General features: G+C 44.7%; 1 protein-coding gene across 3 annotated transcripts in view; it reads left to right on the plus strand.

Annotated features, from left to right (window-relative positions):
- Window positions 1-23639, plus strand: part of STAG1 (stromal antigen 1) — a 327093-nt gene that overhangs the window by 246179 nt on the left and 57275 nt on the right. For all 3 annotated transcript variants that reach the window (XM_053310204.1, XM_053310205.1, XM_053310206.1), the window contains 3 exons: window positions 2028-2142; window positions 5134-5251; window positions 6143-6246. In XM_053310204.1, coding sequence (XP_053166179.1) covers window positions 2028-2142; window positions 5134-5251; window positions 6143-6246 — 337 coding nt within the window. The remainder of the gene's footprint in view (window positions 1-2027; window positions 2143-5133; window positions 5252-6142; window positions 6247-23639) is intronic.

Genomic DNA, 23639 nt, shown 5'->3' on the forward strand with positions numbered 1-23639 from the left:
CTGCAGGCTCTGAAGGCCCTGCTCCAGATCCACAAAGACCTGTATCTGATGACAATTATATTTCCTCCTCTGACTCTAATGAATCTACTTACATTGAGGACCCGTCAGATCCTTCACCGGATGATAATGTGCCAACCAGCCTTCAAACTCCCCAATAGAAGAGTCCAAGTCCTATTGCATCCAGGTAGCCGAGATGGCTAAAGTCCTCAGCCTTCTGTTAAAGTCCCCGGTTCATTCATGCAGTTAAGGATCCAGTCTATGATTTTGTGACCTCCACGTCTCAAGCAGCTGCGCTCCGCATGCTCCCAGTGCTGATCGATTCTGCCGATTCTTCTTCTATCCTCCTTAACAAACCTCCAGAAGGTTGGAGAATTACTATAAGCCTACTCTCATCACTTGAAACAGTATGACAGACCCAGATACCCATTTGGCTGCTCCAACTGGAGAGATGATGAGATCTTTCCAGTTCTCCCAGAAATGCTCTTTTCCGCAGAGGAACAAGCCACACCTGAAGAGCAAATGCAAAGACCAGCCCAAGCAGGGCCTTTGACTTCTTGGCCCCACTGGACCTTCCCCGCCCATAAAACTTGCACCCTTACTTCCAACTTGGTGTCGTATCACCTCCAACACCTGGGTGCCAAGTATCATCTCCACTGGCTACACCATAGAGTTTTATACTCTCCCCCTTTCCTAGGGATAAAACCCACCCCAGCAACTTCTACATTGCTAGTGGATGTCCAAGAACTGTTATCCAAAGGGACAATAGAACCTGTTCTGAAAAAAGACCAATGGACAGGTTTTTATTCCAGGTACTTTCAAGTGCCCCAAAGAGATGGTGGTCTCTGGCCAGTTTTAGACTTCTGTTCCCTGAGCAAGAGTGGACAGCCAATGCATGTAACTCTTGCTGCCCCAATCAGTACTGGACTCATTGCTGTGGTAGACCCTTCTGGAGAACCTCTCAGTGAGTGTCCCATTGCATTCCCCTGTCACTACTTTGACTCTCAGAACAGCTGCCTCCTTCATAGGAGGTGGAACTACTCTTGAAAATGGAAGAGATTTGTCACCTATGCCAAGTCAAAAGGCTTTGAACCCAGCATGGCCTCCAGGTCCTGCTATACTTGACCACCTTGAAGAACTCAAGCCTTTCTAATTCGACCATAAAGGCCATATGTCGGCCCTCTCTATGGTACGCTCAGGGTGGGACTCTAAAACATTGTTTTCCCTTTTTGACTGCAAATGATTCCTAAGAGGTCTGAACAATCTTTTCCCACCTGTATAAACACTATGCCTTGGACATCTGATCTGTGGCTGAGGCCACCTTTGGGCAGGCTGTACTAAAGAAAGTTCTCTAAATGTGCATCCTCAAACCCACCTGCTCTAGAGGAGAGCTCGCTAATCGCCCACATTGTAAAGGATACCAGATCACCACTAAGATAAGTGATAAGTGAGACAGGTTGCTCACCTGTAACTTTTGATCTTTTGGTTATCCGGTATCATTCACATCATCTACCCGGCCTCCCCACTCTTCGGATATACCTACCTTATCAACTTTGATGACTTCACCAGGTCCTTTTTCCAACAACGGCTGTTCAGGAATTGAGCTGGAAAGTGCTCTACCACCAAGGATACCAAGTGCACTTTGGCTGCAGAGGGCAGAGCTGCAGGGCACTTTGAGGAGCTTGAAATCCTTCCATGGGGACTAGTGCTGAGGCACAGAGCCACATTGTGAACAATACCAGATCACCAAAAGATCAAAAGTTACACATGAGCAACCTGTTTTTCATGAATTAGCATCCTGAGTTAAATAAGATTCTTCACATAGACCGTTGTTCTACAGCCACATAAAAACTTTGATTTTGGTTGTATTTGTTCAATTAATTTGTTTGACTGGATGAAGCCACTATGGAATAACATTTTGCTTGCCTTCCTTTGGTTTTATTTGATCTGATGAAGGAATAAATTTGTCCCAGAACATCATAAGAATCGGCAACTTGTTTAAAGTTAATAGTACTATCATCTATTTCTAGACTGTTTAGCCGGCATGACCCTCAAGCAGAAGAAGCACTAGCCAAGAGGAGAGGACGGAACAGTCCAAATGGGAACCTTATAAGGATGCTGGTTCTTTTCTTTCTTGAGAGTGAGGTAAAATTATCCTTTAAAATGTTCAGCCTCTATATAACATACCTCTACATAATAGTTACATTATGTATTTTTAACTGGTTAGCTCTTAAGGGCTTTTAGTTCTCTTGTTTTAGTTCTGTCTCCAGGATACATTGCAAATGTCATACAAAAACTTGTAAAAGTGATAGGTCGGTTTTTAACAGAAATAAGGCAAATGTTAAATCACATAATGACTTTTTGTGAGCAATAGATGGAGGTGCAAGTCACCACCTGATCTTGTTTCATTGTTAAGATACCATGGCGGGGGTGGGGGGAAGTGAAGCAAAAACTGGTGAGGACTCTGCCTCTGACTAGAATGTCTTGAGCTAAGGGTTATATTCTTTGGCAAGACTGTTGATTTTGGAGCAGCATATGTTCAAAGAAGCCTGTGTGTTTTGTGAACTTGCTGTGAATGTTGCATTCTTCTAAGGTTTCTCAGAGGTATGTTGAAATTAGCAGATCCAAATGTATGAATCATTATGCCCAATATTGAATGCTATAGAATGGAGGAATTGGAAACTAACAGAATGCTGCAATGATGGTATCAATCAACCTGAAAATAACGTGTGATCTCCCATTATCATTGTAGCTACAATACTGTACATAAGAAATCAAGAGCACTCTGTATAGAACTGTGCCTTGTGTAAAAGACCTTGGATTCCACAAAGGTTTGCACATAGAAAGAAACAGTGGAAGAAATAGGTTCTCCGGAAATATAAACACTTTCTAGCTTACTTTCTCACATTGATTACTCATCAGTTCCTCACTAAAAATCCTTTTTCCTCATTTAATTTTTTGGAAATCCTATAGCCTACAGAATTCTCTGTAACTGAAAGTTTATTTACTTACATTGCAAAGGTTGTTTATTTCTAACAAAAGTGATAATTTGTCATTCTGAAAATGTTTGTATGGACCATGGGTACCATCTTTTGCTCTGTTAATTAAAAATTACTTTGGAACTGAATTATTTTATATCTGTATCTTTTATTTCCTTTTATTGCACCTCAGTATGGAATATTCACTTTTGACTTGATAACTATCCTAAGTTAAATTTTGTTTCATCTACTGCTCACATGTTTTAGGCAACAGTTGAATTTACATTTTTAAGAGTGGGCGGTAGAGGTGGGAATAAAATTTTCCCTTAAAATTAGTAAGATTAGATTGCTTAATGGTAATCACATAATTATTTTTATTATTTTTTTTATTATTTTTACATTTATACCCCGCTCTTCCTCCAAGGAGCCCAGAGCTGTGTACTACATACTTGAGTTTCTCTTTCACAATAACCCTGCGAAGTAGGTTAGGCTGCGAGAGAAGTGACTGGCCCAGAGTCACCCAGCTAGTTTTATGGCTGAATGGGGATTTGAACTCGGGTTCATGGTTCGTAACATGCTTAATAAACAAAATGTAAATATTTGTGTTGTCTAAGGATGAGATCCCAAATTTTATAGAGAGAGAGGCGGGGAGGCAGGGGGAGATATATAAATGGAATCTACAAGTACAGGTCAGATAAACCGAACCTGTACCTCAGCCTTCTGTGCAAAAGCTTTCTTAGGGTTGAGTCGGTAGGAACCAAAGAACCCAATATACATTTCACTGAAGTGCTATATTTCTCCTGGGAGATTAAGGCATCATTAATCAGAACTATGCAACTCATCCATTTTTAGCCTACTTTCCAGTAGGCTTATGAGATCACCCAACTTTCTATGTGTGTGTATGTCTGTGTATCCCCAACTATCAACTTGCAATGTCTGGACCAATATGAACCAAATCGGGTACAGTTGTAGGGACACATAGGGACACCTCAATGGCGTAGTTTGTGATGATGTCATCTACCCTGATCCAAGATGGCGGACACGTGAACTTTTGAGGCGCAAGTGGGCTAACTTGTGAACCGCCTAACCGATTTGAACCAAATTTGCTACAGTTGAAGGGGCACATAGGGATGCCCTAATGGCAGGGTGTGTGATGATGTCATCCATGCCAATTCAAGATGGCGGCCACATGAACATCTGGGGCGCAAGAGGGCTAATTTGTGGACTGCCTAACCCATTTGAACCAAATTAGGTACAGTTGCAATGAGTGACACACAGGGGCACCTCAATGGCATAGTTTGTGATGATGTCATCCACCCTGATTCAAGATGGCGGACACGTAAACTTTTGAGGTGCAAGAGATATAACTTGAGGACCTCGCTTTGAACTAAATTTAGTCCAGTTGTAGAGACAGTGAAAGGAAAGTAGGCTGATTAGTTCTTACTAGAACAACTTATTATTCTATACCTCTGCAAAAGAATTCAAGATCAAGTTATGCATCATTGAATTTGACAATCTGTAGTAAGTAGACAGCAAGACATTCCACGCTTGTTGTAAACCGCCCATAGATTTGAGTTTTGGGCGGTATATAAATGTCTTAAATAAATAAATGACAGAGCACTATTTTTGTCTTTCCCCAGCTTCCCACCTTAATTTAGCCAAATGTTATTAATAGCATGATATTATGCATGTTTGCGCAGAATTAAGTCTCTCAGAATTCAGTGATACTTGCTCACAAGTAAAGAGTTCATAGGAAGTCATCAAGACTGTAGTGCAGTTGAAGAGCCACCAATATCAAAGACATACATGACAGAAGCCAGCCTGTTGATGATAATTGTAGTGTCTCTTGATAAGTGGTCTCATCTCAGCTAGGCAATGGTTAGGATGGAGACTTTGCTGGGTGCTGTCCAAGGGGCTTTCCTCATTCAGTTAGCGGTAAGAATTGTTCAGCACTGCCTGGCTTTGTACTACACTGTGCAATGGTATAGCCGTTATGGTTCATGTATGTTATTGTGCTGCAATCATTACAATAGAGTATAGGATTGAGCTGTCCATATCCTTAATCATTGTATTGCTTGTATGCTTACAGAGTACAGGCATTGTGCCTATAAGTCAGGTCTATGAAGCTTCATATTAAGTGATTCTGTGTTGTTTCTAGTTGCATGAACATGCAGCTTACTTGGTGGACAGTTTATGGGAAAGCTCTCAAGAATTGTTAAAAGACTGGGAATGCATGACAGAATTGCTGCTGGAAGAACCTGTCCAAGGAGAGGAAGGTAATTGTCACATTTCTTCTATGAAATCTGTATGTGTGCTATCTCTTCTATTTTAAGCACATGGATAATGAACATAAATGCCTCACTGTACTTTTTTACTAAAATCAAAGTAAAAATAAGAATACTTTAGCATTTCTTATTATCAATATATAATCTTTCAGTTGTATTGCTTCTTCTGGCATTGTGTACATATTGTGTTTTCTTTATTGTTTTATTTACTGTGAGGTGGTTAGTAGCCTACTGGGAACTTGAAAATAATAGAGAATATTCTACTGATGGTTGTGGTGCATCAAATAACATGGAATCAAAGGCAGTGAAATAGAAATTATCACTCTATTTTACAAACCGAACAGAGTCCATCATTGTTAGGAGTAGAATCTAAAACTATTTAATCCTACATCGTTAAAGCAAAAAGCTACCCGATATGTTTTACTTTCAAAAGGTGAATTTAATTTCTACCAAAGCACTGTGTGTGGCCTAGATCAACCTATTTCAGGAACATCTCCTTTTGTACTAGTGCAGATATCTACTATTTTCTTTTAGTTTGTTTGAGAAGTGCATTTGGCAGTCACTTTGGTCCCACAGGAATTTTCACATGTTGCATGTGACGCATGACTGTATATTGATTAATCTTTTCATCAATTCATTCACCCTGGATCTCTTACCAATCAATTGCATTGGATAACTGTAGAGTCTAGTATTGTGAGAAAAGGAGAAAAAACCTTGTCACCTTTTTTCTAAGCTAAAAATCCCCAGACATTGTAGTCTTTCTTTACACAGAAGGTGCTCCAATCTCCTGATAATTCTGATTGCTCTGTTCTGTACTAATTGTTGCATAGATTAGTCATGTGCATTTTATTGGTACACTTAAATTCTTATCTCTGTCTGTAGCAATGTCTGATCGGCAGGAAAGTGCACTTATAGAGCTGATGGTATGTACAATTCGACAAGCTGCAGAAGCACATCCTCCAGTGGGCAGGGGAACTGGAAAGAGAGTAAGTTGTTTTTACACTCAGAATGTGTTATAGTTGAATAAATACTTGCCATTGGTATTCTATTAATGTATACTAATTCTTCAGTAAGGAACCAGTAATTCAGAAACATATAGTTGGTAACTAACTGGGTAAAGGAGGCACCTTTTAAAGTGGTGGCTCTCTTATATTTAGTACAGAGAGAGCAACAGTCCCTATTCAACCCCAACATAATATTCCTCCAGTTACTGGTGTATAGCTTGTGTTTTTATTTTTAGATTGTGAGTCCTTTGGGCCCCTTTGATTATTCTTTTTTTCCCCTATGTAAATTGCTTTGAGAAATTTTAAAAGTTGTATATATAATGGGAAATCAAATCAGAAAAATACCACTAGTATTTTGTAGATTAATGGCTTTTTTGAAAAGAAACAGTCCTGTAACATGCAGTTCTTGATTTCTGTTGTCCTGTGGGAATTTACAGCTGTCTTCATACTTTATATTCAGAACAGGTCTGTCAGCATTTGCCTTGATAAGTGCACATAGTGTGACAGGGAAGGTATTCTCAAAATCACAGGGGGACATACACCATGAAGTGTTGGGGGATGTGTGTATTACAGTTGCTGGCTGCCACAAAGTGAAGTGCTCTCAGTAATCTGAGTTAATAATAAGAGCTCAGTTGCTCTGGATCACCTCAAGATTCCTGGTGATCCTGATTATTAATATCGATAGGGGCAAGGGTGTATTCAGTTGAAGATGGGATTGAATGTTTGCTTCTCTGTAGCTTCATCTTGAAATGCATGAAATTCATCACAGAAATAAAATTCTATAAATCAGAAGCCATTTTTAGCCTACTTTCCAGTAGGCTTATGAGATCACCCGGCATTCTCTGTGTGGGTGTCCGTGTGTCCCTCCCCATCAACTTCACAACGCCTTGACCAATATGAACCAAATCGGGTACAGTTGTAGGGACACCTCAATGGCGTAATTTGTGATGTCATCCACCCCGATCAAAGATGGCGGACACGTAAACTTTTGAGGTGCAAGTGGCTTAACTTGTGAATCGCTTAACTGATTGGAATCAAATTTGCTACAGTTGTAGGAACACATAGGGATGCCCAAATGGTGCGGTGTGTGATGGTGTCATCCACTCGAAGATGGCGGCCATGTGAATATCCGAGGCGCAAGCGGGCTAATTTGTGGACTACCTGATTTAAACCAAATTGCATACAGTTGCAGTGAGTGACACACAGGGACACCTCAATGGCATAGTTTGTGATGATGTCATCCACCCTGATCCAAGATGATGGACACACAAACTTTTGAGGTGCAAGTGACCTAACTTATCAACTGCTTAACCGATTTGAACCAAATTTGCTACAGCTGTTGGTGCACATAGGGATGCCCAAATGGCAGGGTTTGTGATGATGTCATCCACTCCAATACAAGATGGCAGCCACGTGAACATCCAAGGTGCAAGTGGGCTAATTTGTGGACTGTCAAACCAAATTGCGTACAGTTGCAGTGAAAGACACACAAGGACACCTCAACGGCATAGTTTGTGACAATGTCATCCAACTCAATTCAAGATGGTGGACACGTTTTTATTTTATTTTATTTATCTATCAAATTTATACCCTGCCCAAACTTACTTCTCTGGGCGGCCAACAACAATTAACACATATAAAAGTTAAAACAATTCAACATAAAACACATATAAAGTTAAAATACAATAATTTAAAAACCATTAAATTAAACAGTATTTTTTATTAAAAACCTGAGAAAGCTTGGGTTAAAAAAAGCGTTTTCAAATGTTTTTTTAAAAATAGCCAGAGATGGGGAGGATCGTAACTCAGCAGGGAGCACATTCCACAATTTTGGGGCAGCAGCCGAGAAGGCCCGTGTCTGTGTGACCACCAAACAAGTTGGCGGTAGCTGGAGACGGACCTCCTCAGACGACCTCAATGGGTGGTGGGATTCGTCGTGAAGAAGATGCTCTCTTAAATACCCAGGACCTAAGCCGTTTAGGGCTTTATAAGTTATAACTAGCACTTTGTATTTTGCCCGGAAACCTATCAGCAGCCAGTGTAGCTCCTTCAATACAGGAGTTGTATGGTTTCTCCGAGATGACCTGGAGACCAACCTGGCTGCCGCATTCTGAACCAGCTGAAGTTTCCGGACTACGTACAAAGCCAGCCCCATGTAGAGCACATTACAAAAACAAGTATGGAGGTTACCAACAAATGTACCACTGTTTTGAGGTCATTGATCTCAAGAAACTGACACCGTTGGCGTATCAGCCGGAGCTGATAGAAAGCACCCCTGGCCACCACCTCAACCTGAGAAACCAAGGAGAGGTGTGGATCCAGGAGTACTCCCAGACTGTGTACCTGTTCCTTCTGGGGAAGTGTGACCTCATCCAAAACAGGTAGATCAGAATCGTCTCTGGAGTTCTGACCCGCACAATAAGTACTTCCGCCTTATCTGATTCAGCTTCAGTTTATTTTTCCTCATCCAGCCCATTACTGCTTCCAGGCAGGCATTTAGGGAGGATATGCCATCTCCTGAAGAAGTTGACATGGAGAATTAGATCTGGGTGTCATCAACGTACTGATAACACCCAGCTCCAAATCCCCTGATTATCTCTCCCAGCAGTTTCATGTAGATGTTACAAAGCATTGGAGAAAGTATGGAGTCTTGAAGGACACCATACTTAAGCTCAAATTATGAAGAGCAACAATCTTCAGTCGACACCATCTAGAACCTGTCAGAGAGGTAGGAGCGGAACCACTGTAAAACAGTGCCTCCTACCCCCAACCCCTTCAGACTTTCCAAAAGGATACTATGGTCGATAGTATCGAAAGCCGCGGAGAGGTCCAAAAGAACCAACGGAGTCACCCTTCCTCTGTCAATTGCCAACTGGAGATCATCCATCAGGCCGACCAAGGCAGTCTCCACCCCATAGCCCGTCCAAAAACCAGTTTGAAATGGGTCTAGAAAATCAGTTTCCTCCAAGACCGCCTGGAGCTGAGAGGCCACCATCCTCTCAATTACCTTGCCCAGCCACGGGAGATTGGAGACAGGCCTATAATTACTCAACTCTGAGGGATCTAATGCAGGCTTCTTTAGAAGAGGTCTGATAATTGCCTCCTTTAGACATGGAGGCATCCTGCCCTCCCTCAGAGAAGCATTTATGATTTCTACTAAGCCACCTACAACAGCCTCCCTGCTATACAGAATAAGCCATGTTGGACAAGGGTCAAGAGAGCGAGTGGTATGCCTCACCGATCCAAGCAGGTTATCCACATCCTCAGGAATCACAAACTGAAATTGATCTAGTCGAATTGCATAAGAGGAGTTGTTGGACACCTCCAGGTCCGACATCAAATTAATTGTGGAGTCTCCATCTAGGTTGGCCCGAATCCAAAAGATTCTGTCAGCAAAAAGGTCATTAAACACATCACAGCAGGTGACTGATGCTTCCAAATTCTGGTTCAAGGGAGAGGGGGCAGATACCAGCCCCCTCACCACCCTGAACAACTCCACTGGGCTTGAACTTGAAGAAACAATATGGGCAGAAAAGAACCGCTTCTTTGCCGCACGTATCACCTGAGCATAGATCTTGAAATGTGCTCTATGTCGTAATCTGTTGGATTCGAGTCGAGTCTTTTTCCACTTGCGCTCCAGTCGCCTACCTTGCTGCTTCAGCCCCCGTAGATCTTCCATATACGAAGGGGCCAGTTTTGAAGCGGGACGCTTAGGAGCAATCGTGTCTACTGCCCTGGTGAGCAAGTTGTTCCAATTCTTAACCAGGACATCAACAGGATCACCGGCAAAGCCAACTTTAAATCCTTCCAAGGCTTCTTGGAATCCTATTAGATCCAATAACCTCTTCAGGTGGACCATTCTAATAGGCCCCTCACCCTTGTGGAGTTGGGAAGTGGTTGTAATCCCAACCTTAACCAGATGCTGCTCCGTCCATGACAATGGGGAAATCACAGGAGTCCCCACCCATGGAACACCACCCTGATCAGAGTAAAAGACCAAATCAAGCATGTGACCGGCAATATGCATCGGTCCAGATACCACTTGGGATAGGCCCATAGTTGTCATGGCCACTATGAACTCCTGAGCTACCCTGGACAGATTGGTCCTGAAATGAACATTGAAGTTCCCCAGCACCAAGAGTCTGGGAGACTCCAATGCGAGTTCCGTGACCAAGTCTGTGAGCTGAGTAAGGGATTCCGCTGGGCAGCGGGCAATCGGTACAACAACAGAAATCCCAATCTATGCCTGGTCCCCAAACTCAAGAATACACATTCAATATGGTCCAATACCCTAACAAGGACCCTAGTAAGGAAGATGTTATCCTTATAATCCACAGCCACTCCACCTCCCCACCCATGTCCCCTCACCTGCTCCTCTACAGAATATCCTGGAGGGAGAAGCTGGGACCAAACTGGACCACTAGCTTCCCCCAACCAGGTCTCAGTAATACATACCAGGTTGGCCCCTTCATCCATAATCAAATTTCAGATGAGCTCTGGCTTATTTTGGACCAACCTGGCATTGTAGAGGAGCAAGGTAAGGCTATGTGGGTTGTTGGCAATGCTCCCTAAGGTCAAAGAGATGGCAGGACAGCCAGAAGGGGAGACAGCTATTGAATTTCTGACTGCCCTTCCCCTGGAACTGCCTGCTGACCTGCCAGCATTACTTCTTTTATTCCCCACATTCAATGAAGGCACCCCCTGTCTCCCCATCTTCAGGCAGACGCAAACACATCACCCAGTCTCAGTAACAAAGCTGGCACACTGCTGCAATTCCTCAGACAGCCAAGCTGAATAGAGTGCAGCCCAACCCTCAGCCCTACACCAAAGGCCAGCCCCCTTTGGAGGCTGGCTTCAGCAGCCACCTGCCAGCTGGCTGCATCACCTGCCACAGCCCTTCCCTTAAATAGCCCCTCAGTGTCCTTACTCTCACAAAGGACCCTGGGTAGAGCTGATGTGATCAGTTAGTGCCTGCAGGTGGTAAGCATTGGCACTTGAGGGAAGGGAGGATCCCAATTAGGCAGCAGGACTGTGCTGGGCTGAGTTGGTCTGTCCAGAAGACGAAGGGTGGGGAGAGTCAACTCCAAGGCTTCCAGCTGTCCAACAAAGGAGGCTTGATAGTAAGAAGCCACCTCCTCCAGTCTCCCTCAGATGATCCTGCCACAGCCCTTCCCTTAAATATCCCCCCAGAGTCCTTCCTCTCACAAAGGACCCTTAGTAAAGCTGATGTGATCAGTTAGTGCCTGCAGGTGGTAAGTATTGGCACTTGAGGGAAGAGAGGATCCCAATTGGGCAGCAGGACTGTACTGGGCTGAGTTGGTCTGTCCAGCAGACGAAGGGTGGGGAGGGGCAACTCTAAGGCTTCCAGCTGTCCAACAAAGGAGGCTTGATAGTAAGAAGCCACAGCTCACCTCCTCCACTCTCCTGTAACGTAAACATTTGAGGTGCAAGTTGGCTAACTTGTGAACTGCTTAACTAATTTGAACCAAATTTGCTACAGCTGTATGGGCACATAGGGACACCTCAACGGTGTAGATTGTGACTATGTCATCCAACCCAATTCAAGATGGTGAATATGTAAACTTTTGAGGCGCAAGTGCACTAACTTGTGGACAGTCTAACTGATTTGAACCAAATTTGCTACAGCTGTATGGACACATAGAGATGTCCCAGTGGTGTAGTTTGTAATGTTGTCATCCACCTTGATCCAAGATGGACTGTCAAACCCATTTGAACCAAATGTGATATAGTTGTAGGGAGTGACACACAAGGACACCTTAATGGTATAGTTTGTAATAATGTCATCCACCCTGATCCAAGATGGTGGATGCATGAACATTTGAGGTGCAAGAGAGCTAACTTGTGAACTTCAGTTTGAACCAAATTTATTCCAGTTGTAGAGACAGTGAAAGGAAAGTAGGCTGATTAGTTCTTCCTAGAACAACCTCTTGTTACTTAAAAATCATGTGCACTAAAATAAATAGTTGGGATACTTGCATCAAATCATTTGTTTCTGTATGATCAACTAGATTAATTGGTACACATCTGGTTGCCCTCTCAATATGGTGACTTTACTTTTAGCATAATGTGCATATGAGAGGCCCTCCTAATATTGTAGGGGTTACAGTACGTTGGTTGAAAGTTCTGTGGATGTTGAAACTGCTGTATTAGAGTGGTTGACCTAACCCCCAAAATGGGGTTCGATTCCTTAGCTGACACGCTAAATAATAACATAGCACCCTTTGCTGCTCCCATTCTGCCAGCTTCATTGTGGGGACTTAAATAATCCACTTTTGCACGCCAGCTGAGAAGCAGGGAGAGTGCATATTTAAACTGCAAAATTTACTGTGTGTCGACTGAGAACGAGGTATATGCTCAAAGGCTGCTCCAGGGGAGTTTAAAGTTTAAATATCCATGCTCTGTACCAGGTGGATATTTAAACATTATACACACCCCGCTAAGCAGACTGCACACTTTGCAGGACACGCACAGGGAAGTTTAAAGTTTTAAATATGCACTGCTCCATTTCTCAGCTGATATGCAGGGAGGTCTAAAGTGGAGAGAAGTGGCATGAGAGTGGATCCTTGAAGTGTGAACCTCCTGGAGCAGCCTGCACACCGGGCTGCTCCAGGTACTGTGCCACTGTAGTGTAGTGTAGCAGGGTAGAAAACTCTCAAATAACCAAAACTACCGCTGTGATAACTAAGTTACAGGGAAGTGGCCCGCAAATGGGCAACACTGGGAAATCAAACCACAGTATTCAAAGGCCACCTTTATTTTGATACTATTATATTTTTATTTTATCCTTAAGCCAGTGAAGTTCACTAGACAGAAGGTGCTGAGTTCCACTCCCCCTGCCCTTTTTTTAATCATCTTATTTACATCAAGATATTCAGGAGTTTTGACATGATGGTACTTCAGTGGAGCCAACTTTAAGCATCCATAAAACTATTTATTTATTTATTAGAATATTTTTATACCGCCCAAAACTTATGTCTCTGGGCAGTTTACAATAAAATAAAAACAGAAAGTAAAACATTAGTTAAAACAAAAACAAAAAATTTAAAAGATAATTTAAATTTTTTTTAAGAATATTTTAAAACAGCATTAAAAACATTAAAACAATATTAATTAAAAGCCTGGGTGAACAGATGCGTCTTTAAAGACTTTTTAAAAGCTATCAGAGATGGGGAGCCTCTTATTTCACTAGGGAGCGCATTCCAAAGCCTCGGGGCAGCAGCAGAGAAGGCCTGTACCTGAGTGGCCAGACGAGCCGGTGGCAAATGCAGACGAACTTCGCCAGCTGCTCTCTGTGGGCGGTTCATTGCGAAGAAGACATTGTCTTACATACCCAGGGCCCAAGCCATTTAGGCTTTATAGGTTATAACCAACACCTTGTATTTTGCCCTGAAACATATCGGCAGCCAGTGTAGCTCCTTCAATACAGGAGTTATATGGTTTCTCCAAGATGACCCAGAGACCAACCTGCCTGCCGCATTCTGGACCAACTGCAGTTTCAGGACTACATACAAGGGCAGCCCCACATAGAGCACATTGCAGTAATCCAGTCTAGAGGTTACCAGCAGATGTACCACTGTTTTGAGGTTCTTCATCTCAAGAAATGGATGCAGCTGGCATATCAGCTGAAGCTGATAGAAGGCATTTCTGGCCACTGCCTCAACCTGGGAAATCAGGGAGAGGCTCGAATCCAGAAGCACCCCTAGACTGTGTACCTGTTCCTTCTAGGGAAGTGTGACCCCATCCAGAACAGGCAGAACTGTCAAGTTCTGACCCCGCACAATGAGTACCTCCATCTTATCTGGATTCAGTCTGTTTGTTATCCCTCATCCAGCCCATTACTGCCTCCAGGAAGGCATTTAGGAAGGTTATGCCCTCTCCCGATGATGCTGACATGGAGAAATAGATTTGGGTGTCATCAGCATACTGATAACACCCTGCACCAAATCTCCTGATGATCTCTCCCAGCGGTTTCATGTAGTTGTTAAACAACATCGGAGACAATATGGAGCCCTGAGGGACATCATAGGAAAGTTCAGATTTTGACGGTAGTCTCCAAGGGACACCATCTGGAACCTGCCCGAGAGGTAGGAGCGGAACCACCGCAAAGCAGTTCCTCCAACTCCCAACCCCCTCAGAAGTTCCAGAAGGATACTATGGTCAATAGTATTGAAAGCCGCCTAGAGGTCCAAAAGGACCAACAGAGTCATACTTCCTCTCTCCATTCCCAATTGGAGGTCACCCATCAGGCGACCAAGGCAGTCTCCACCCCATAGCCAGCCCAAAAGCTGAAAAATTGAAGAAAAATCGAGAGTTCACCAAAGAAATAAAATTATTAAAGCTGTTATTCTAATTGTGTGCCTTCCTGGATAGTGCTCATCTATATATTTAATTCTCCTGGCTGTGCCTTTGAATGTGCGTCCCAGCACCCAGCTGATTGGCTGAGGCGCACCCAGATTGGCTGAGGGCGGCCACGGAGGCAAAGCGGCGGGCCTGGAGCAGCAGCAGTAGTGGGTGAGGCCGTGGCGGCGGGAGAATTGGTTGGCCAGGTGGCCGCAGAGGCGAGGCGGTGGGCCCGGAGTGGTGGCAGTAGTGGGCCAGGCCGCGGCGGCGGCCCGGCCACAGAAGCAAGGAGGTGGCGGGCGTGGTGGTGGCACACAGCCCAGCCAGGGACTGGAGGGTGAGGGAGAGAGGTAGCTGGCCCCAAAGAGCACACAGATGCTCTTTCCGGAGGTCAGCTTGTATTTATTATTTTATTTATTCATTTAATTTATTGTGTTACAGGACACTAATCAGCAGATCTGTAGCGTGATCCATTGCCATTCATAAGCCTAGGTTCTGTGCCTGTGCAGGACCTCTTGGGTGGAATTTTCCTATGTCCTTGGGGTGCTTGCATTCTGCCCCACGTGCTCAGTGCAGCCATTTATTTTGGTGGTTAGAGCACCACTTCTTCAGTTCCTTTAGCGTAAACCTTGTTTGGTTTAGGTTCCTCAGTTATCAGTTAGGTTCTGTGAGTTAGAGAAAAATAGATCGTAATTATAGGTTTGGCTTTCAGTACAGACTGTGTTTTATTATTTATTTATTTAAGCTATTTCTATACCAGCCAAAATTTGCATTTCTGGGCGGTTTTCAATTAAAATATTAAAAACTAAAATATTAAAAACATTTAAAACCCAGTATTAAAATTATTTAAAACTATATATCTAATTAAAAGCCTGGGTGAATAAATGTGTTTTCAGTACCTTTTTAAAAGTTGCCAGAGATGGAGAGGCTCTTATTTCAACAGGGAGCGCATTCCAAAGTTCAGGGGCTGCAACGGAGAAGGCCCATTCCCAATTAGCCACCAGATGAGTTGGTGGCAGCTGCAGGCAAACCTCTCCAGATTATTTTAGCAGGTGGGTGGGGCTCATGGAAAAAATATGTTCTCTTAAATACCCAAGACCTAAGCTGTTCAGGGCTTTAGAGGTAATGACCAGCACCTTGTATTTTGCCCAGAATCGTATCAGCAGCCAGTGCAATTCCTTCAACACAGGAGTAATATGGTCTCTCTTAGATGACCCAGAGACCAACCTGACTGCTGCGTTTTGAACCAACTACAGTTTCCAGACTATGTACAAAGACAGCTGCACATAGAGCGCATTGCAGTAATACAGCCTAGCGGTTACCAGCAGATGTACCATTGCTGGTAACCCCTAGGTAACCCCATTCATCTCAAGAAATGGACGCAGCTGGCATATCAGCTGAAGCTGATAAAAAGCACCTCTGACCACCGCCTCAACCTAGGCACCAGGGATAGGTTCAGATCCAGAAGCACACTCAGACTGCGTACCTGTTCCTTCTGGGGGAGCGTGACCCCATCCAGAACCGGCAGATCAAAATCGTCTCCCGAGTTCCAACCCCGCACAATCAATTCCTCTGTCTTATCTGGATTCAGCCTCAGTTTGTTATCCCTTATTTAGCCCATTACTGTCTCCAGGCAGGTGTTTAGGGAGGTTATGCCTTTTCCTGATGAGGTTGACATGGAGAAATAGATTTGGGTGTCATCAGCATACTGCTAACACCCTGCACCAAATCCCCTGATGATCTCTCCTAGCAATTTCATGTAGAGGTTAAACAACATTGGAGACAATACGGAGCCCTGAGGGACACCATAGGAAAGTTCAGATTTTGAAGAACAGTCTCCAAGAGACACCATCTGGAATCTGCCCGTGAGGTAGGAGCGGAACCACTATAAAGCAGTGCCTCCCTCCCCCAACCCCCTCAGATGCTCCAGAAGGATACTATTGTCAATAGTATCAAAAGCTGCCGAGAGATCCAAAAAGACCAACAAAGTCACACTCCCTCTGTCAGTTCCCAATTGGAGATCATCCATCAGGCCGGTCAAGGCAGTCTCTTCCCCATAGCCTGCTTGTAGGCCAGTTTGAAATGGGTCTAGGTGATCAGTTTCCTCAAGGCTGCATGGAGTTGGGAGGCCACCACCTTCTCAATCACCTTGCCCACCCTTGGAAGGTTGGAGACACGACTGTAATTATTTAACTCTGAGGGATCCAAGGCACGCTTCTTCAGAAGCGGTCTAATGATTGCCTCCTTATGACAGGGAGGCATCCTGCCCTCTTTCAGATAAGCATTTATAATCTCTACCAGGCCCTCTACAACAAGCTCCTTGCCAGATAGTATAAGCCATGTCAGACAAGGATCAAGAAGGCAGGTGGTAGGCTGCACCATTCCAAGCAACCTGTCCATATCCTCAGGAGTCACGAACTGAAACTGATCCAGGGTCATCTCATAAGAGGAGCTGCTGGATACTTTGGCATCAGACTCTGTAACAATTGTGGACTTTGAATCCGAGTCGGCCCGAATACGAAAGATTTTGTCCACAAAAAATTCCTTAAAAGTGTCACAGCAAGTAATAGTTGGTTTTAAGTACTGAGTCAAGGGAGAAGGGACACACATTAGTCCCTTCACGACCCTGAACAACTCCGCTGGACGTGAACTTGCAGACGTAATACGGGAGGAAAATAATCGCTTCTTTGCCACACATATCTCCCGAGCATAGATCTTCAATCTTTCTATGTAATAATCTGTCGGATTCTAGTCGAGTCTTCCTCCACTTGTGCTCGTCATCTACCTCACTACTTCAGCCCCCGTAGTTCTTCTGTATACCAGGGGACCAGTTTTGAAGCGGGTTGGAGAGGACCCTTAGGAGTGATCATGTCTACCGCCCTGGTGAGTTTGCTGTTCCAATTCTCCACCAAAGCATCAACAGGATCTCCGGCAGAGCCAACACTAAATCCCTCCAAGGCTTCTTGAAATCCTATTGGATCCAGTAACGTTCTCGGGTGGACCATCCTAATGGGCTCTCCACCCCTGCGGAGGTGGGATGTGGTCGTGAGTCCAACCATAACCAGATGGTGGGTCCGTCCATGATAGTGGGGAAATCACAGGAGTCCCCACCCATGGAAAAACTACCCTCTTCAGAGTGAAAGACCAGATCAAGCATATATGCTTCGGTCCCGAGACCACGTGCGATAGGCCCATAGTCTCCTAAGCCGCCCTGGACCAATTGGTCCCAAAATGAACGTTGAAGTCCCTCAGCACCACAAGCCTGAGAGACTCCAATGCCAAGCCCGAGACCAAGTCCGTCAGCTCAGTTAGGGACTCTATCAGGCAGCGGGGCGATTGGTATACAAGCAGCAGTCCCAGTCTATCCCTGGTCCCCAAACTTAGGTACACACATTCAATATGGTCAGACACTTCGACAGGGATCCTGGTAAGGGAGATATTGTTGGTATAGACCACAGCCACTCCACCTCTCCGCCCATTTCCCCTCCCCTGCTCCTCAACAGAGTACCCTGGAGGAAGAAGCCGGGACCAGACTGGGCCACCAGCCTCCCCCAACCAAGTCTCTGTAATACATACCAGGTCTGCCCCTTCATCCAGAATCAAATCATGGATGATTTCAGGTTTATTCTGGACTGACCTAGCATTACAAAGGAGCATGGCAGGGTTTTGTGGGTGGTTAGCATTGCTTTCCAAGGTCAAAAGGCTGGAAGGGGAGGCAGCAATTAAGTTACTGATTTCTCTTCCCCTGCAACGGCTTGCTGACCTGTCAACATTACTCCTTCTATTCCCCACCACCACTGGAATAGCTGCCCCATCTTGATTACTCTTTGGTAATTGGACATCAGAATTTGGTTGTTTTTTATTGGGTGCAGGCGTGCACCACAAATGGACATTGAAAAGTCATTTATGAGATACGATGAGTGTGGTGGCCACTTACCATTTATGGACCACCACAACTCATGCCTTTTGTTCCTGGGCAAGAAGCATAATATGACCACCTGTAAGATCTGCATGTTGTTTTCTCTCCAAACTCTGAACAAGAAAGCTCTCAAGCTTCACACGGCACTTGATGAGAACACGCTTGGACAACCGAAGTCTCTGTAGAAGTCTGTGTCAGGGACTGTAGTGGCTTGGTCTAAAACCTTGGCATCAAGTAGCACTTTGACTTCAACTGAACGTGTTTTCAAGCATCTGACAGATGTGTCTAAGAGATCGTCTTTGTCGACACATCATAGAAAACATAAGAAGAAATGCAAGGCTCTGGAGGATAAGTTACTTGCTTCTCCTTCTGCAAAAAGGCACAGGGATCGGAGCATCACCTCACCCTTGAGATCTAGTGAGGCACTCCATCCCCTACTGGATTGCAGGCTCAGAGTATTCCAGCTTTGACACCGAGGTCAACAACAATGCAGAAGGACTCTATATGAACAACAAAATGAACATCGACACAGAATGACTCTGCAGCCCTACAGTCAAAACAAAAAGCACAGCTTGAGAGTACACCTTAGATGTCATCAAGCCAACAAATAATGCCTTGCTGGTCGCCTTGGTTTTCTGTAGCAGGGTTGCCTTGACAGTCTCTTTTGACGTCAAGGGAGGGCATCCCTCAACACCAAGAGCTGGTTTCTCCTTCAAGGTTGGTTATTGATCTTAACATCAACGATGAGGCACATGGGCTAGGGGGCGATTTGGACCCATTGGCATCAAGATCTTTGATATTCCTCCTGGATTAGAAAAAGAGCACTCCATCAGCTTCTACATTTAAGGGTCTTCTCAGACAGGGACTGCGTGAGGACCCTGATTTGGAGGAGCAGGTTGTGGCAGTACCAAAGATACTGTCTAGGTCTCCTGCAAGATTTTACACGCCTAGACCAAGCACTCAAGCTAGAAGTGGGATTCAAGAAGGCAGTGCAGGGAAGGAATACTCCAGCTTCTTTGTAAATGCTCCAGGGATTGGAGGTCACCAGTAAGGTATGACTTTTCCCATGCTCCTGTGGCATCTAGAATTTAGGAAGCTAGTAGAGTGTAACACTGCACAGCATCCGCAGGACTCCCATACGACTATGAGAAACACTGCTTGTGGAAGGCACAGAGGGATCCTCTATGGAGAGAATGAAGGACATGTATCTCTGATCTATAGATCAGGAGACACAGCACACAGCCTCTCTCTTTAGAACCTCTGCTTCAATGGCAGGTTCCTCTTCCATGACTCAGACAAACATCCCACACATTGTGACAACCACCTCAGCTCGGACACCAGCAGCAGCATTAGTCTCATCACAGCTGGCTTCGGTGCCAGTTCTTGTGTCTGCCACAGTTTGACACAGGCACATCACTGGCCTCTACAGCCTCAGTAGCTTCTACCCAAACAGTGCAGGGGCAAGATAGACCCTCGTCAGACTTGGAGGCTGAGTCTGGGGGTACGGAACACCCTTCGTATCCATCGCCAGACGAGAATGTACAGCCTAAGTCGTCTATCCCTCTTAATGAGGGACTGAAGGCACATCCTATACAAATAGCATAAATGGCTGAGGCCTTGGGTCTTGAAATTTAAAGACAAACTAAAGTAGTGAAGGACCTTGTGTATGATTTCATGGCTACTCAATCTGCACAGCCAGTAGTGTTACCTGTGCTACCTGTAATATCCAAAGCAGCACAGTCGCTGCTTTGGAAGTGCTCTAAGCTTCAACACCAACATCTAAGTGATTGGAGAGTCTTTGTTGGATTCCGGAGGAGGACTGCTCATTCCTCCTAATTCCTAATTCCTTAGTGATTGATTGTGCAACCTCTTCCAAATCCAGTTGCCATCACACAGCTCCAGTTGACAAAGAGAACAAAAGATTGATTTCATAGAAATGAAATTTTATTCAACAGTGTTTATCCATCAAAATTGCTAACTGTGTTGCCTGTATGGCAAAATACGATCACACTCTGTGGGAGAAATTGTTCTAGGATGCAAAGTTACTCACAGATGAAGATTTTAGGGGGAAAAGGTTTGCAGATAGCTTCACAAAATCCACTAGCATTACATGACTGCATTAAAGCACTGCTAAACATCTGGCATAGATGGCGTCTAGAGCTATGTGCACAGCAGTATCCATCTGACAGCATGCTTGGCTCCATTCAGCAAACCTACAGAATGAGATGAAAGATAAGATTGAAGGGCTATTTTTTGCCGGCAAAGTTCCTTTCAGTGAAGAAAATGACCGTACAATGAAAAGATTAAAGAAATAAAAATATACTGCAAAGTTTTTCACATTCATGGCTGCTTAGTCTTACTCAGCTTCCAGGTACAGAACTTATGGTCACCCAAAGCAACCCTTCAAGTCAGCAGAATGCAGAGATTTCCAAAAACCCTATCAATACCAACACAGGGATTATGGATAAAAGTCAAAATAAAACAGGGTTCTCGTAATAAGCAGCAAGATCCCAACAAAGAGCATCTTTGATGCTCCAGCCAGTCAATCCTCATAGTCAATATGGGTTATGCAACAGAGTTCAAGACCCTGCTAGTTCATATAGGCATAAGATACACGCCAGCAATATTTACTTTAATGGAGGAAGTGATGGTTTTGTTGGAAACTGCCCTGAGCCATTTTTGAAAGGGCAGTATATAAATTGAATGAATAGATGAAAGGATTCAATGTGTGTGTGTGTATGTGTTTAACATTTCTATACCACCCAAAACTTGCATGTCTGCGTGGTTTAGAAATGTATGGTAGACATGTCAGAAACAAGTTTTCTACTCTGGTTATTTCCAAATTCTGAAATGTGATGATGGTGGAATAATGGATTTGAGAGAGCTCAAGTATGTCCATATCAGGAGGATATTTCTCATGCAAGGTATCCTTGAAATAAATTGTGCTTGGGGATGCTGGGAGTTGTAGTTCAGCAACATCTGGTGGACCCCATGTTAAGAACCACTGCTCTAAACAACATCTTTCCCACTGGCTGGTGGAAGTAATTTAGTACAAAATACAGAACTACCACATACTATAAGAGTCCATTCCACCAGGGCTTATGCAACATCAGCAAGACATTTATCTGGTATCCGAATAGAAGACATTTGTAAGGCGGCCATTTGGTTGTCAAAATTACCATTTGTAAAACACTACGCTATTGATCTTTGCTCTGCAGCAGAGGCAAATTTTGGAAAGAGTGTCTTAAAGAGAGTCTTACAGTTACAGTAACAGGCTCTCTGCCTGAGAGCACTCACTAAACACCCAGGCTTATGAATGGTAACGGATTACACTACAGATAAACATGTTGCTCACATGTAACTGATGATCTGCAAGTAATCAGTTGACATTCATAAGACCCTCTCATCCTCCCTGCAGCAGTAAGCTGAATATTTTTTGTTTATTTTTAACTTAACTGTTACAAGAACCTATGGGATGATGGTCACTTAAAGGCTGTCATCCAGGAATTGAAGATGTGGCACTCTAACTGCCAAAATAAACCGCTTGGAGAGACAGCTTGGGCAAGGCACTGACTGATGTGCTTTGCCTCTGCCCCACCTCCTCCAGGTGTGTTCCATAATTGGGGCTGTTGCTGCTGCTATCCTGCTATAAAGAGCAGGCTGGGCCAGGGGCATGAGCCGAAGGGCTCTCGTCCTTGTGGCTCTCAGCCATGTGGTGAGTAGTCTGGGGTCTCAGAAGACCTTCCTTTTTTTCCATCAAGAAGCCAGCAAGAGAGTTTGACTGAATGAGTCCTGGACCTAGTTTTTTATCAAACAGAGCAGCTGTGGTGGTTGGTTGGGCTGGGGAGATGTTTCTGGGAGAGTGGAAGGATCGAGATGGTCTGGAAGCGGCAATTTCACAGGTAGCAGGCAGGGGGAGATTTGGCGGTGGGAGTTGGGCAGGCCATTACAGGGGGAAATGGTCCAAGCAGTTGAGGCCTGTTCATTTAACAGCTCTTCTCCCAACCCTATGGCCCCAGGGAGCTCTGAGAACACTCCCTTAAGGCTTAGGGTGCTGCTGTTGAATGCCAGGTCAGTAAACGCTAAAACATTGCTCATCCACAATTTGATTGTGGATGAACATGCTGACCTGGTGTGTGTGACAGAGACCTGGTTGGATGAGCTTGGTGGGGTTGGTCTCTCTCAGCTCTGTCCTCCAGGTTTCCTGATCATGCAGCAGCCCTGCCTAGAGGGCCAGGGAGGGGGCGCTGCAGTCATTTATCAAGAGACCTTTCCCATTTCCAGGTGCCCGGTCAGGCAATCTCAGAATTTCGAGTGTTTGTCCTTGAGGGTGGGCCTCCGAGATAGGCTGGGGATCCTGCTGGTACCAACCACCCCACTGCCCTTCATTCTCCCTACCTGAGCTGGTGGGGGTGGTCTCGGGTTCCCCCAAAACTTATTATTTGGGGGGATTTCAATGTCCACACTGAGGGCCCCCTAGTAGGAGTGGCTCAGGATTTCATGACAAGCAGTGGGCTATCTCAGCTGGTATTGGGCCCTACCCACATGGCAAGACATAATCTGGATCTGGTTTTTGCTGACTGGGGAATAAATGATCTGGAGGTGGGAGAGTTTGAGATAACTCGCTTGTCATGGGCAGATCATCATCTGGTGGGGTTTAGTTTGACTGCTCTGTCTACACTCTGCAGGGGTGGTGGACCCATTAGAATGGTCCACCCCCGGAGACTTATGGATCGTCTCGGTTTCCAGACGGCCCTGTGGGAGTTTCAAGTGTCCAGAGCTGGTGACTCTGTCCAGGCCCTAGTGAATCTCTGGAATGGAGAGACAGCCCGGGCTATTGCCATGGCTGCTACTAAACTCCCTCTCCGGCTTGTGCAGCCCGTTCTGCTCCTTGGTTTTCCTTGGAGCTTAGGGTGATGAAATAACTCGAGCAACGACTAGAATGACGCTGGAGGAAGAGAATCTGACCAAACACTGGCTAGATCCCATTTTAGGGACTATTCTGGTGGTGGGGATGGTGAAAAAACACTTTTTCTCTGCCTCCATTTCATCTGTTCAGTGTAGACCAGCAGAGCTGTTTCGAGTAGCAAAGACA

The sequence above is a fragment of the Hemicordylus capensis genome, chromosome 3, assembly GCF_027244095.1.
Source record: "Hemicordylus capensis ecotype Gifberg chromosome 3, rHemCap1.1.pri, whole genome shotgun sequence".
Lineage (NCBI taxonomy): Eukaryota > Metazoa > Chordata > Lepidosauria > Squamata > Cordylidae > Hemicordylus > Hemicordylus capensis.